The 16,234-nt window shown below is 27.7% G+C and overlaps 1 protein-coding gene and 1 long non-coding RNA gene across 3 annotated transcripts in view; one reads left to right on the top strand and one right to left on the bottom strand.

Moving 5' to 3' along the window:
• Positions 1–9,804, top strand: part of LOC107439502 (uncharacterized) — a 21,551-nt gene extending 11,747 nt beyond the window's left edge. Inside the window, exon 4 of the long non-coding RNA XR_011637005.1 lies at positions 9,670–9,804. This is a non-coding gene — a long non-coding RNA (uncharacterized lncRNA). The remainder of the gene's footprint in view (positions 1–9,669) is intronic.
• LOC107439500 (uncharacterized) overlaps positions 603–16,234 on the bottom strand; it is a 32,939-nt gene continuing 17,307 nt past the window's right edge. For both annotated transcript variants that reach the window (XM_043054335.2, XM_043054336.2), the window contains exons 4-8: positions 15,048–15,305; positions 10,402–10,560; positions 6,452–6,598; positions 4,575–4,699; positions 603–3,545 (exon numbers count right to left, since the gene is read on the bottom strand). In XM_043054335.2, coding sequence (XP_042910269.1) covers positions 1,989–3,545; positions 4,575–4,699; positions 6,452–6,598; positions 10,402–10,560; positions 15,048–15,305 — 2,246 coding nt within the window. In that variant the 3' untranslated portion in view covers positions 603–1,988. The remainder of the gene's footprint in view (positions 3,546–4,574; positions 4,700–6,451; positions 6,599–10,401; positions 10,561–15,047; positions 15,306–16,234) is intronic.

Here is a 16,234-nt window from a genome sequence, read left to right as displayed (position 1 = left end):
AAAATATACCGGGCAAATGTATACCGGGCAGTGGCACTTGACCTTAAAAAAACATCAGTGTAAGATATACCGGGCAATGGCACTTAACCAGACCTAGTATGACTAGACCTTTGGTAAATGTCCGAAATATATACTAGGTCTAGTGCCAGTTTTGCTATAGCTTAAATATTTAAAAAAAAATTAAACAAAGCGTTTGAATCAATTTTAAACTAATACCGAAATTATTGCTTTAAAATTTAAGAAAATAAAAAAAAACTGCGCCAGATAAGAGTAATTGAAGTAGTTGCTTTATACAGCGCATGTGCGGGAAAAAATTTTAAAAAAAATTATCCAGGTACATCTAAAAGTGGATGAATATCCCAAGACACCCTGTGGCTGTGTGTGACACAAATTGCCCACTTGACTTTTAGCATTATACATAATGACAATGTAATAGTTGCAACATAATTTATCATTTTGTCATATCCTATAAACAATGCCCAATTATTTACATTGCCCGTGACATATATATATATAGTTCACTACTAAAAAAAATAGACCAACCAGAATAACTTTTGATCTAATGATTGGATCTTCACATTTTAGGACTTAATCTTAATGGCTTGTCATAGGGGTAACCTAAAATATTCTATTTAATTGGTGCAGACGATATTTTAAGTTATGAAATTAGAGACATAGATTCACTTTCTCAGAAAAAACATACATCATTTCAACGAATTTGGATTTCTGAGCCCCAAAATATAGGTGGTAACTGCAATTTGGGTAATATGGTCTGCATAGTTTAGTCAGAAAAGAGGTCCAAAGTTTGTACCCTAATTTTACTTCTTGCGTATTTCGCCATATCTCGAAAACTTTAAGCGAATAAAAAAAAACTTAACACGATTATAAAATTCATTTATTTAAAGATAATCCCATTCAAAAATACATTTTAGTAAATATTTATTACTTGATTAAATAATAGCGAAAATTTTTTGAAATGTAAGGTATACTATTTTTTTGCATTGTTTTAAAGTCGCATACAGTTTTATGCAGCAAAATAAAAAAATGGCGCAAAATTGGTTGCATGGTTCCTGAAAAATCAAATTTTAAATAAACAGCATATTTGTGGTCAGTCCCCTAAATCATTAAGAATGATTGAATTAAGGTTAAGCTCCAACCATTCGATCGAAAGTTACTCGGGATATATATATTTTTTTTTTTGGTACATACATATAACCAAATAATTAAAAGTTTCTATCAATACAACTTAGCAAAACAACTGTTGTTTTGTGCATTCAACAGTGTGAAAAAAATTAGATTTCATACAATAAAATTTGGCAGGTTTGTTAAAAAAAAATTTTTTAGAAATGTAGAGCAATTTTTTTCTATTAAAATGTTCCAGATATATTAAAATTATAGTATTACACAAACATTGTCAAAGTGCTCACATTTAGGAATTAGAAAATGGAAAAGCTCACACTATTTTATTGAGCTTAAAAATTATTGAATTTTAACAAGTTTCAATACTTACATTCCTGTATGTTAAAATTATGAAACATAGCAGGGTATAATACATGTTTTACAAGTTAATGACTTTCATTATTAGAATACCTATATACTATTCATATATTTGCAGAATATTTGAAAAACATTAAAATTTTAAAAATGATATAAAATTTTTTGAAATGTTAAATAAAATATTTGATTTCCTTTAAAAAAAAAATACTTTGTTTATTGAACAGAAACAAAGATGGCAGCGAAATAGTTCAGCTGAGCAAGACTATTTAGCAATTGGCTAAGGTCTGAAGTTTGGATAACTTGCACTTTTAATTGCTTCATTAAGTAGATTTAAATATATTGCTATAACTACAATGAAAAGTTATGACTACATTGTGTTTAAATATTTTCACAAAAAATTTGTCACATAAAAATATTTAATAGTTAAAATCTCTTAGAAAATCTTAACCTGTTAAAATATATTTGTAAACGAAATTCAAAATACCATATTATCATGGGAGTTTTAATTTTGATCTTACTAATTGATCAATTTTTTCATCCATTATCAGTTCTTCTAACGACCATCTTTGATGAGGTTTACCAATGGAGTGAACTAAAATATGCCAATTATTTTTATAGTCTTTATCACCTGACATAAATATATCTTTAACTCCAGACAAAGTTTTTAATAAATCAGAAAGTTCAACATCATGATGTGTGATAATATCTTCCATTCCTTTTGGTATTGAAACTCTTATTGGGTCTCCTTCTTCACAATCATTAACAGATCCTAACTCATTAACCTTTTCGTTCGATGTTAAGGTATATATATTCCGTGTCACAGCTAATGTGGCATAGCTTTGCAGAGCAAGAGATTGCAAATTTAAATTTCCGAATCCATCACAGCTGGCTGATTGTCCGCAAACACCAATATCATCTACAACCTCAGTGGCATAGAACTTCATGAAATCCAGTATTAACTTAGTTGGAGAACAGGATGCCTCGCACTCGCAGTCACCTGTCTTTCGAATTGAGCAACATGTTTTTCCAGATAACGCTCTGAATTTATTGAAGATTCTCTCGAGGCAATGGATGCAAAAGCTTTCTTCTGCAGACATTGTTAACATCGAAGAAGATTTATTGAACCAGTTCCCAATTATATCCCTCAGTATTAAATAACAGTGACACTCATAAGACTGTGTTTGCATAATTCTAGCAAAGCTCTCATTCAGACTTTTATTAGATGCATCAATAAATGAACTTTTAGGTACAATAGGAGATTCTCTAGTTTTAACAACTTTTTCTCTTAAATCACAAAGAATATCTGAAAGAATCCAGGGAAAGCTCAAAACGGATTTGTCAGGGTTTCTATAAGTGACAATGTACCATGCAGATGCCCTTCGATACCTGATGATTTCCTTCCAGTCCCCTCTGAGCGTGCCGATGGTGGCACATTCGCTGTAAAAAGATTCTTCAAATTTGTATCGATAATGTTTAATGGCATCCTTAATATATGTTTTAGCAACTGAAAGTGCATTATCACGATCATAACGGTTTTCATTGTAATCATTCATTCGGCCTATGTAACCAGACAGCACTTCTGCTTCATTTCGCAAACCATACTTTTTCAAAATGTTTTTTATCCGTTTAACATATTCTCGTCGATGAATTTCAGCAGATTCTTCATAATTTTCGTATCCAGGATACACCAAGTCTTCATCGATGGCAATTTCTTGATTGAATATATCCACTTTACTAATGCAAGCCTCTAAAGAGCGTGTAACTCTGTATAGGGGTCCTAAAGCTCTCTTTGATTTATAACTGTTTCTATTGGAGCCTTTTTCCATGAAATCTGGGTACAATTTAGGCTTCTGATTTGGTGTGAGGTATTCTGTTGTGCCAGACTTTGCAAAATCAAGGGCTCTGGGATATTTTTGAGCAATTTCAGAACAAACTTTAGAGAAAATGCCTCTGTTGTGCCAATCAGCCCAAGCAAGATAAGCATTGGCCATCACACCAATATTGTCATTTTGTATATATTTCGATAAAAAGTTAACCATCTCTCTAACCTAAAAAATTTTAGCATTTTAAGTTTTTCATAGATATAAAACAGAAACATTTACTTTTATCTTTTAGAAAACGTTACTAAATAAATAATAAAATTTTTTGGAAAAAAGCATGATTATTTTCTTAAGCCTGACAGTAAGCATTTCTCTTTGAATCTACAAGTTACAAATTTTAGCATTCTTGAAAAGTGGGGGGAAGCTTTATGTCCTTAAAATTTGAGTTCGCCGCGGGCTTAAGGTTGACAACCCAAGTTATGCTAAAAAAAGATTGCTAGGAGCATAGAATAGTCTCCAAAAAGTCTCCTTTTCCTGAAAATAGTTGCTTTTACAGCCTTTTCAGGCAAAAAAAGTAGCCATAGTTGCCTCAGGTCGAAAATAGTTGCAAATAGTCGCATTTTAGTCACCTGTGGCAACCCTGATGATTTTTTCCAGCAGTTATTACAGTAGACTTCCAAATAGTTTTCAAAATCCAAATATTTCTAATATGACATTATTAATGCAAGGGAATTTTTAATCATTAATTTAAGTAATTATACTTTTTAAAGCAACACTACACTTGCGACAGTTTCATTGTAAATTCATGTGGTCTAACCAATCATTTTTCAGCAACAATTGCTAGCTAGTTATTAAAGTCTTGAAAAGTAAAATAGTATTAGGAAAAGTGCATTTAAGTAATCTCTTTTTGACATACCTGATTGTGGCGATTTTCTGTTTTTTTTTTCTTTTCTTTTTTACAGCAGTTATTGCAACAGATTTCCACATAACTTTTTAAATCAATTTAATATGTTATTACACCATGTGAATTTTCACTTTTTGTTTTAAATTTAAAATACAACGTGTTGGAATAAAAATGGCATACTTTAGCTGTTCCACGTGATTCTTTCATAGGATTTGTATTACTAGTGGTGCAACAAGTTAATGAGAAAAACAAAAATATTTAATAGCATTAAAAGCGTAGTCTAAAGTGTTCTAAATCCAACCAATTCCTTTCCTCCTGTAACTATTAACCTAATAAAGTTTTCATAAACTTACAGTAATCGTTCCAACATGTTTCTTTTCTTCATTTGGTGGATAGTTCATTGGCTTACAGTTATCTCGTTGAAATATTAAATCCGGGTGCCAAATGATAACATACTCATCCCCATCCAAATCAGAACCTATAATATTTCAAAAGTATATTAGTATTAAAATTTCAAATGAAATAAAAACTTTAACATTAAACATAATAAATAATAATTAAAAATAATTTTGCTTTGCTTAAAACTAAAATAGAAGACATAAAACTAAATAAGATGTATTAAAGTCAATTGTCCTCTGTTCGTAGTAATAATTTCATTAATGGTCAATATGCCTCATTAAAGACAGAGAGCCCCATATTACCACATCATCCGTTTGCGAGGAATACATTTTTATAATGCAAATTGCAGCCTTCAAGCAGTGTAATGCCGTGACAGCAATAAGTGTTTGGAAGTGGTTGGTGGACACATAAAACATTGATTTCAGACTTTCTTTTGTCTTGTAAATTTAATCGCCTATTTGTACCGTTATCAGTAATATCTGGAATAAATTTCATTAATTCCTGCTATTTCTTCACATCGTTGTCAAACATTAGTGTATTTTGTGTGTTTATTCCAATTCATTTATGCTAAAAGAGGTCAAAATCACAATTAGCAATGAAAAGGCGATACATTTTGCTAGTATAATTAAAGAAACAATTATAACTAGCATTGAATCTAGCTCAGAGCTTCAAAAGGAAATTTGAGCACTCTAACTGTTTGGAAAGTTCTCTAAACTTTTATTGATGGCAAATTATACAAGTCAATTAAGCAAAGAGCTTAACAACATTTAAACACTTTTACTGGTTGGACAGTGGTTGAAATCTTGATTGATGATAAATTATATTAGGTTATAATGTAAGGATAAATTTTCTTTCTAGTTGTAAGGAATAATATTCCCTCAAAGCTGTGTGTATGCCTAGCCATGCTCAATATTGCGAAAAACTGGGCACTAACTTTTGAAATCCACAAATACATTTTTTCATTAATATTAAAAAGGCAATGCTATGAATAATTTATAATTTTTTTTCAAAAAAATGAGAAAACAAGTTTTTAAGATACTTTTAAAATGTATGCTTGCTTCCTATATTTTTTGTATTTTTATATGTTTTCAAATTTGATTTCTAAGAAAAATGTAGCTTATTGTTGAGGTTGTAAAAATTGAATATTCAGGCCTGTTAGGATTATGCTCGATTGTTAAAATTTTTATAAGTATCTTTTTATGGGTAGAGGGGGGAATATTCTAAGTGATTTTTAATTTAGAAAATTTTTTATTAAATAAAAACCAGCTTGTCTTCTTTGTAAAACAATGCATTTTGAAGTGTTTATTTTCTAATAAATTTCTGTTAAAATTATAGAAAAAAAGCTTTTAAGTTGTTTATCAATTAATCATTTTTTGCTTGTTCACTTTTTTCAAAAAAGAAATATGCACAGAGGTTATCTTTTAGCATGCCTTTAATTACTTTCAAAAGCTACAAATTTTTCTCTTATTTCCATAATGAGAGAGAATTGCCATTTTAAATTTACTCATAAAAAAGTACGAGAGGATAATTAAAAATATTTTGAGCATGAAATATAGTTATTACATAATATTACACATTTTGAGAAATATTTATGAAGTAAATGCCCTTTCAAAACTCAAAGTGCCCTTTATAAATTGCCTTTAATTTTGACTAAAAAGTTCCACTTACAAGTATCAGTCTGTAAACTTAGTAATAAATATGTAACATGTATATTGAAAACAACGTCCTTGTCTAATAATCAATCATCTCAGGTTGCATTTAATAACATGAAGAATAATGAAAAGAGAATAATAATTGTTGGAAAAGAGAATAATAATTGTCAATTACAAACCAGCCATCTCATCAGGATGTGGTCGAGGTCCGTGAGCAGGAAAGACAATGCAATCTTTTATGTGACGCAATTCTGGCACATCAACAGCTTCCAGCTTTCTAACATCTCCAGGATGCATACAAGGATTTTTAGTGACCACAATAGTTTCTAAGAAAGCCAAAGAGGCAATTTTAATAAATGAAAATTAAAGAACACATATTTATCTGTCTTGTTTCTTTTAGAAGGGAACCTAATGTTAACAAAAATTAAACTTGAAATTTTACAAAAAATAAAAATTATTTAAATTATATTTTTTATAATAACTACAGAAAATTAAAGAACACATAGTTATCTGTCTTGTTTCTTTTAGAAGGGAACCTAATGTTAACAAAAATGAAAATTGAAATTTTACAAAAAATAAAAGTTATTTAAATTATATTTTTTATAATAACTACAGAGCAGAAATGAACAAACTTCAAAACAGATACCTTAAAAAAAATGTCAGCTTTCCTCGATAGAAAACAAATATGCTACAAAAAAATGGACTTTAGAGTCTCGTAAATATCTATAGTAATAAAATGACAAGTTATCTTTGTGTGGGTGTCTCTTTTTTAACTACAGAACTGTTAGTGAAATTTGGACATCGGCTGCAAGGGAAAATTTTAGGCACCAATCCTTAAATTTGTTCACAATTTTAATTTTCGTTTTTGGTAGAGATATTTAAAAAATGAAATTTTTTTTATCGATCAAGTATTAGCCATTGTTTTTAATTTAAACATTTTATTTTAACAAACATAAGAGCAATGATGTTTTCAAGTTTATATTAAGTATTTGATAAAAAAAGAAGTTAATTGCATGTTCTTTTTAATATTTAATTTATATGTGATGTCATATACATTCAATTAAAAAATTAAACTTGGTAGCATAGTAAACCAATGTCACCAAATTAGTATTTCTGAAGTTAAATGAAACCATATGTTTATTTTGTTAATACTTATGCTTTTAAAAGATGTTTCAATAAAACTAAATAATTTAAACTGAACAATAATTGGAAGAAAAAATATGTACTAAAAATCAAAATAAAAGTTAAAATACTTCAATTCGTCAAGAAGAAATATAAAAAATTGCTGAACAATTATCGATGCCAAAGATGCTTGATTAATTTTGGTAATAGGTACTTATTGAAATAAAAAAAATATAAGGCATGCATTAAAAAGCGAAATTAAAAAAAAGTTACAAATCCCTTTTGAAGAAAATTAAAAAAATTATCATATTTTTGATACCAATGATGCTTAATTAATTTTGGAAATAAGTATTTGTTGAAATAAAAAAGTTGCTATGTAGTAAAGAAGCAAAATTAAAGAAAAAATAGTACTAATTTGGAAAGGAGAAACAAAAACGATGCTTCATTAATTTTGGTAATTGGTTTTAATAGAAATATAAAAAAACAAGCTTCATACTTAAAAGCAAAATAGATTTAGAAATGGTACTAATTAAGCTATATAGAATGCATTGCTTGAGTCAAATTGTAATACAGAAAAATAAGAAATATAGATGGAATAATAAGCAGACAGAAAATAATTCTCCTTCCAAAATGAGTAAAGCCAATTATTAGACATTTATTATTAAAAAAAGTAAGCTTTTTTTTTATTTAGTTTATAGTTATGAAAACAAATATGTTTAAAATCATAAGAAAAAAAATCATGGTAAACAAAAGTTAGAATTAGAAGTTTAAAAAAAAGCAGTAATATGATACATTTTTTTAAGTTAAATGACATGAATAGAAAAATCTATCCAATCGATCATGTTTCTACGTTTCAAAATTAAAGTTAAACTTAATCATAAATTATTCATGTTACAAAAAAATATTAACTATCAGTCAGGAAATATTTATCCAGTTGAAATGAGTAAAACCAAAGAATAATGAAGCATTGAGCGTATAAGCAAAATAAGAAGGGCTCATGAAATATGATTGCTTAGTCTCCTCTAGCGAGAAAACTAAGTTGAGAATTGAGATTTAAATTGAAAGAAATTTTTTAAATTTATTTTAACAAATATATAATATATAAGGCAACCTGAAAGCTATGTTCAAAAGTTGTATAAAAGTTTTGATTAAATTCCAACTTTGTATTGCCACTAGGGAAAATATTTCAAATAAACCTTAGATACTGGAAGGTATGGAGTCTTAACAGTTTTGATCTAAAAACCTCATGATTTTAAAGCAACGTCTAAATTTAAGGGCATGACCACACAAAAAATAGGTTTAAAAGACAATGTGATTTTGCAACTACATTGGCACAAATCTAAAGTGTGCAACAAAGAGTTCTTATTCAAATGTGCAATTTGAAATAATTGTAGGATGACAAAATTTATCAGGATTTTTAAAAAAAAGCTATGTAAAACTCTGCAACAGTAATTGCTGAAAAACCATATGGATTTAAGATGAAATCAATGCAAAATTGAGCCCGTCTAAATATTATCACGTAAATGCATGATTTGAAATTACTGTGAAAAGCTCATATTTATTTAACAAAAATAGAAAAACTTATGAAGTTAACTTTTATTTTAACAAAAAAAATAAGAAAAAGATATTTTTATTCATAGAAATGGCATAATTTTTGTGCAAAGTTCGTGATTTGGAAATCTTTTATCAAAATTCTGCGGTCTCAGAAGTTTCGGCAAAGTTGCATTCCAATTTGAAATTTTTGAAAAGAAAAAAAACTCTGCTATAAGAGAACTTATTACGCGTCATCAAGAATTCTCAGATAATATACATATATAACTTTAAAAAAATAACACTTAGGAATTACTCAGAGATTGTTATTTTGATATATTTAAAAAATATTCTATTATGTTGTAATCGAAAATTTTTACATTAATATTTAACATTATATACCATAATATTATATTATGCTGTAGTAAGTTATTCATTCATTTGTATAATATGCATTCCATTTGGTTTTCATACATGGACATATTCAACAAAATTTCAAATTTGGCAGAAAATAGGAAAAGAAAAACTAGAAGTGCGGGAGGTGTTAATATTTTCACTAGCTGCCAAATTTTTTAGATTTTTGGAGCCCTTAAAATAAGCATTTTTTTAATAAGTCGTTGATACAAACACATCGGCTTGATATATGTAACATAATTGCTGTACAAAAATGGAAATTTAAAATTTTATAAAAATAAAGTAGTTAAATCAATATTTTTTAAATTAATAACCATAACTTTTTATTTAGATTGCTTTGCACTTTGAAGAGCTGAAGCTATGGATGAAAAATCTATCAAAAAAGTAATGTCTGTCTTTTTAAAATTAACCATAAGCACCAAAACAACATAATGAAATAAAAAATGCCCTTATTACAAGTTTCAAATTTATCTATGCACAGTAAATCAATCAATATATGATTTCAACTACATTTTTAATCACTTTCTCGCTAACTGCATATTTCCCAATTTAATTTTATGTGATTTCTAAGTGCTTCAGCATCCATGGTAGTTACAAGAGAAAAAAAAGCACTTATTAAATATATATAAACATTAAAGTACACAATAGATTTTGTTATTTTTTTATAATTATTATTTCATTTAAAATTTTATATTTAACAATACATTCTTATAAAACTTTGTATAAATCCAGAACAAAAAATAATTTAAGTTAAAATTATTTTCTTAAAAAGATGACTAATTTTAATTCCTTAATTTCAGTTAGTGGATTAATCAATTTTAATAAAATTTCAAAAATTTAAAACTACAACTGATTTACACAAACAATGTAATTGCTGTTTATATTTCTTAGAAAAAATAATAATTAATCAGATAGGTCTACAGCTTAAAATTTCTGACAATCAATGTATTAATTGGTATTAGATTTTTTGTTTTATATTGAAGTGATAATGAGATTAAGATAAAAGATTTAGCTTTATATAAAATATTTGTAATGGTAATTTTGAGAATTAAGTCCTATTTACCAGTCAGCACATGAGTAGGTGAGGTTTGATTACCAATTTCCTCAGAATATTGTACAAATACTTCACCATAATTTAGAGTACCAGTTTCATCAATAACTCCCAACATATTTCTCCCAAACTTAGGTGGAATAAAAATTCTAGCTTTTGAACGCAGTTGATCTAAAAAAAAAAGTAAATAAATAATAAAAATAATTATTTTTACAGAAGAAGAAAGCTTAATCATTATTCTACTTTTAAAATACTATGTAATACTTATACTTTTAAAATACTTATGTAAATATAAATACTTATGTAATTATCAACTTTAAGTAGCCTTCTAATATCAATTTTTTTGAATAAACTATCTTCATTAATAATGAATTTAACAGATTAAAACTTAAGTTAATAATAATTATTTAATTAACAAACTTTAAGTTAATTAATGTTAGTTAACTTATTTATTATGATAAAGTAATAAAAACTTAATCAAACAAAAGTAATAACTAGTTAAAATTTAGTTAATTTAATTAAGTAATAAAATAGAATGATTTTTAAGCAACAGAAAAAAGTACTGGCAAATTTGTAACTTTAAATTAAATTAAATTATAAATGGAACAAATATAGAATACTAAAAATCACTATTTCACCATATTAAGTTAAACTAAAAACTTCTAAAGTTTATTTAACTATTTTATATATTGATCAATTTTATTTATCTTTGAAATTAAAAATAACTCATCACAAATTTTTTTGCAAAATTACACTTTTAGCAAAGTTAGTTTTATTGTATTACACTGCAAACTAGGTTAAAAAATGGTTTAATTATTTTTTCCCAATTAAAGGGATCAATAGCAAATACAAAATTAATCGCCAAATAAAAGGATTTTTAATTTTGATGTCACCCAGAATATCATAAACTGCCCTAACAATATCTCTGCAAGGTATTTAAATAGAAGCAATTAATTCAGTTCTAAAGAATTATAAGTTACAGAAAATTTGTCAATTATATAAAAAAAATTAAAAACATAAATTTTTTTACTCCTAAAAAACACTCACAGCTAAGACATATACAAGCAAGAGAACTTATTACTATTAGGTAGTAGCTATTTGCACCACCTTTACATTAGTGCATGCACAGTTTAGCACTTTAATGTGCATTCATTATGCTTACACAATTATGGGTGATGCAAATAGACAGTCAAGACAGGAGATGTGAGTTGCATCAGCTTTTATGTTAGGGGTTATTACATAAGTTGAACAGATAATTTGGACCCAGGTAATAGTATGCAATTAACAAATTTCTAAACAAAGGTAGTCTCTTCTTTTTACACTGTCAGTATAAGGGAGTTAGGGAACAAACAATAAATTTAAAATAAAGCTGATTCTAAGAATTATCAAAAAGTATTTATTCTGATCTACTCACATATTTCACTACATATTATCAAATATTCAGGTTTCACTATAAAGGTGTAATAAAATTCGCATTAAAATTCACAACTGGAATTTTAGTTCTAAATTTCGATTAAAGAATACTAGAATTAATATTTTAAGTTTTTTCCTTAAGCAAACATGAGAACCAGAAAAATTACTCTGCTTATTTTTTATAATGAGTTATAAAAAATAATATTTCCCTTTTAGTATATAACTTAAGAGATTATCAGGTTATGTTTGAAAGATTTCCGCTAACAGAAATTAGTTAAGCACAACAATTTCGTTAAGTAGTTGCTAAAACTGCATAGCATTTTTGACTTGCGTGGCCTGACTGACATTATATACATATGTATACACACATGCATATACATACAGTGTGAGTCAAAATTGCTTTTTACAGAATAAGTGAAAGATAGTACCCACCCAGGAGAGTGATAATTACAATGCAACATAAGATGGCATTTCACTTTGAAAGGCAGCTAAGACTGGAATTAAAATTTCATCATGAACTTACAACAGAAACATGAAGTCATAGTTAAGTCAAAGTCGTACTTAGAACTGAGGTCAGGGCAGTACCTACCCAGATGAGCAAAAAACATAAGGCAATATTCAACTATGAGAGGCAGAAAAAAGTAAAATTAAAATTACGGAACCAATTTACAACAGTTTTGGAAAAGTTAATGAATATTAAAAGTTGCAAAATCCGATTTATTAATCAGAGTAAAATCACAGCTACACAAAAAAGACAGCTATGAGTGCCATAGTACAGATTACACTAGTGAAGATTCTTAGTGTATGTATTAAAAGATGTTTTCTTGACCAATTAAAATGAAAATTGCATTTTTAAAGATTGACAGATTAATAATATAAGTCTTCAATATTTCTAGTTCTAATACGGAATAGTTTTGCATTATGAAATCTGACTTAATTTTTTAAAATAATTAAAAGCAAAGTAAGGGAATTAAAATAAAGGGATATCAAACTAGTTGTATAATTAAAAAACAGGTTTCCAAAATAAAATTCAGGAAAATTAGAATTATAACACATCCTGATTCATCATTACTGATCAAAATTCGTTGGACTCAAAAAATACTTTAAACGTCATTGGCACTACATCACACCAATTTAATTTGTTACAAAACATTAAGACAATAAAACGTACAGACACTATCAAAATCTTATGTCAGTAAAAATTTTGATAATAATTATAATTCCTTAAAAAAAATGCTTAATAAGTTTTATTATTGATTTATTTAATTTAAATTCTTAGCAAATTTCTTGTGTAGTTTTCCAGAGTGCGGTACAAGATATTCTGTTTCAATTTTTTATTTATTTATTTGCCAGTTATATTTAGAATTATATTCTAAATTTAGTCCTATATTAAGAAAAGGTGAAAAAGTCATTTTTGACTAATTTTTTTAAGGTTAATTTGCAGACATGATGAATTAAAAAAAAAATTTTTAATCATTCTTCATAAAATTTGTTAGCTTTTATCACTTGAAAGTCTTGAGTCACTCATTCTATTTTCATAATTTAAAAAAGTTATCGAGTGGTTTTTTATATTTAATTAAAAGTTAGTTATAAAACTATAATCAAGAAAAACATTAACAAGATTAATATTATTGATCTTACTGAATTTACAATGATATATGTAAAGGATTAAGAAAACCTTAATAAATTCATACTACAAATGTAAATAAGTTAAGGGCTCCTATTAAATTTTCATTAAAAGCTCTAATTTGCTTCCTATTACATTTCTCTAATGAAAAAAACAAGAAAAATTGTCAATAATTTTGAAATGTAAAAACAATGAATATTAGAGCTAATCATTTCTGTCACAAGTAAATTATTATATGCTCCTTACATTCATGATATTTAACAAATCTGAGATTATTTAATTTCTTATTTCAATTTTTTTTAATCAAATGATTAAGAAATTAACTAAAGCTTTTTTGAATGACAAATCTGAATAACATTTTTTATGCATTTGCAAAATGTTAAAATAGTGAAAAACCCCTCACTTCAGACTTTTTTTAAAATCTTGCCTGTAAATATTGAGTTGTCTTGCTAAAATAAACTATAGAGCACTGAAAATTTTAAAAGTAATAAGAAAAAAAATAATTTTAAGTACAATGAATTTTTTTTAAAAAATATGCAGTTAGTGGATGGTCTCACAAATAAAAATCTTATGATTAAAAATCCTAAATTTTATTTTGATTAAAATTTAATTAATAAAAGGGAAATAGAAATTTTGAAGGGGTGAAGTTTAGTGATTCTTGACTGCTCCTGATCCACATAAAATTTGTAATTAGTGAATGATTTTCATCAAGGATATATATATGTAATATTATAATATACATATATGTATACACCAATATATACAGGGTGATTCTAAAAAGATGGGCAAAATTTTAGGAAGTGATAGTACTCACCCAAGCAAAACAATTTTTATCGAAGAATGCATGGTCGAAAACAAAATGCAAAACCGCTAGAGGGCGTCAATGTTTATGTTTTTATATGAGACAAAAACACACAAAGAACGATGAAGTTAAGTTATAAAAGCAAATTTAATGGCATGTGATTACAATAAGTGTTCAAAACAGTGGCCGGCATCAGCCCTGCACGCAGTGCAACGGCGAAGTACAGGCAAACACACCAGAAATATCACGAACTTTCCCTGCAACCGCCAAAAGCTTGGCGACAAGTAACGCAGCGCAGTAACTCGCAACAGGAATGGAGCTTTCACGTTTGCATCAAACAACTTTCCAAATGCGACTGCATCTTTGCGTTTTGTTTTCAACTATGCATGCTTTGATGAAAATTGTTTGCTTGGGTGTGTACTATCACTTCCTAAAATTTTGCCCATCTTTTTAGAATCACCCTGTATATGTAATAGAACAGAGTAAGAACGTCATAGGCCTGCCAGTGACTAAGATAATGGCGTTTTACCAGCGATAAAATCAGAGAAATAAAATTATCTTTGCTATTTTTGAAAGAAAATTAAGCAATTTTAGGTTAGTCCTCATGATCAGCAAAATTTTGCTGAAATCAAATCAATTTTGCCTAAATCAAAGTCATAATGCTTTGGACAGAAAAAAAAACACTACATGCCTGAGTGTCGAAGCATGCATCAAATCGCTATTTTGCAATATGATATGTCACTAAGCCCTACATAAATGTTTTACATTGCATAAGTTTTAAATAAAAATAACTTTGTGTCTGAACGCAATACTCACCAATAGCAACTGTATATACAGAAAGTAAAAGGCGGCGAAAAAAAGGTTCTTTCGTAAGACAGATGCCAGAATTTAACAGCTTCTTATAAGGAAAATCTAGACCTGTTCTGTTAGCTAGTAACATACGACCTTTTCTCTCGTAAATGAGAGAATCGGTCAAGTCCATGACCATTTTTTTCTGAAGCTTTAGAAAAACATTAGCTGAAATTCCAAGCTGCTCCAGAAGTGAAATTAAAGGTCGGTTCAGGAAAAGAGCTCCTAATAATGAGAGGAAAAGATTTTTGAAACAATTTTATTGACATTTTTCTAACATATTTTCGAAGTAAATATTTCTTGAAATATGCAATTTTATTATTGTGGCAGGATTATTAAGCTGTTATAGTCTAGTAAAAATAGTTTAAAAATTATACATTGTTAAAATGATTTTTAAAATATATATAAATCTGTAAATTGTACTTAAAAAATATCTCCCTAAGAAATTATCCTAATTGTAAATAATAATAATTTAAAAAAACATGATTTTAAAATTTATATAGGCCAGAGGGGTGTTAAGGTTCCATTGATGAATAAATTCAAAAGCTTTGATCAACTGAAGTTGCTGATCAAAATTCATAGTTTTGTTTACTTTGGAGGTTTTTGTTTACACCTCTTTTGGTAGTTGCACAGTGATTTGTCAGGGAGCATTGCTGTCACAATGTATGTCTCAAGTAAGTAATTAATATATATATTTTTATTTTCAAGTGCTTTTATAGCGAATTTTAAAAATTAAGTTGTTGGAATCAATGTTATGTAAATTAGATAGCAGGATACATACAGCTGGGTATCTGTATCTATCACACCCTTCCCTCCTCACTTTAATAATTGGTGCAGTGTTATGCACTGAGATAAGCAGATGTGAACAGATGAATCGCCAAGATTATTGAACCTGAATACTTCAGCCCCTCTTTGAATCACTTTTGATGCTTTCTGCAAGTTGATAGTAACACAACAGGCGATGTGCTGAATTATGTCTGAGGAGTTATAGAATTATGTTGAAATGCTAGCCAATAAACAGTTTATACTTCTTTTTCAACAGTAAAATGTTCTTTTAGTACGTGCCTAAAGTAGCTAATGTGCTTTCTCTACAGCCTACTGTACTTAGTTGCTGGGCTTCTTCCACAACTAACTGTACTTATTACATGAGCTTA

This window comes from Parasteatoda tepidariorum, chromosome 6, assembly GCF_043381705.1.
Source record: "Parasteatoda tepidariorum isolate YZ-2023 chromosome 6, CAS_Ptep_4.0, whole genome shotgun sequence".
Lineage (NCBI taxonomy): Eukaryota > Metazoa > Arthropoda > Arachnida > Araneae > Theridiidae > Parasteatoda > Parasteatoda tepidariorum.
Note: the sequence above shows the minus strand (reverse complement) of the source record. Positions and strands in the feature narration are given on the sequence as shown.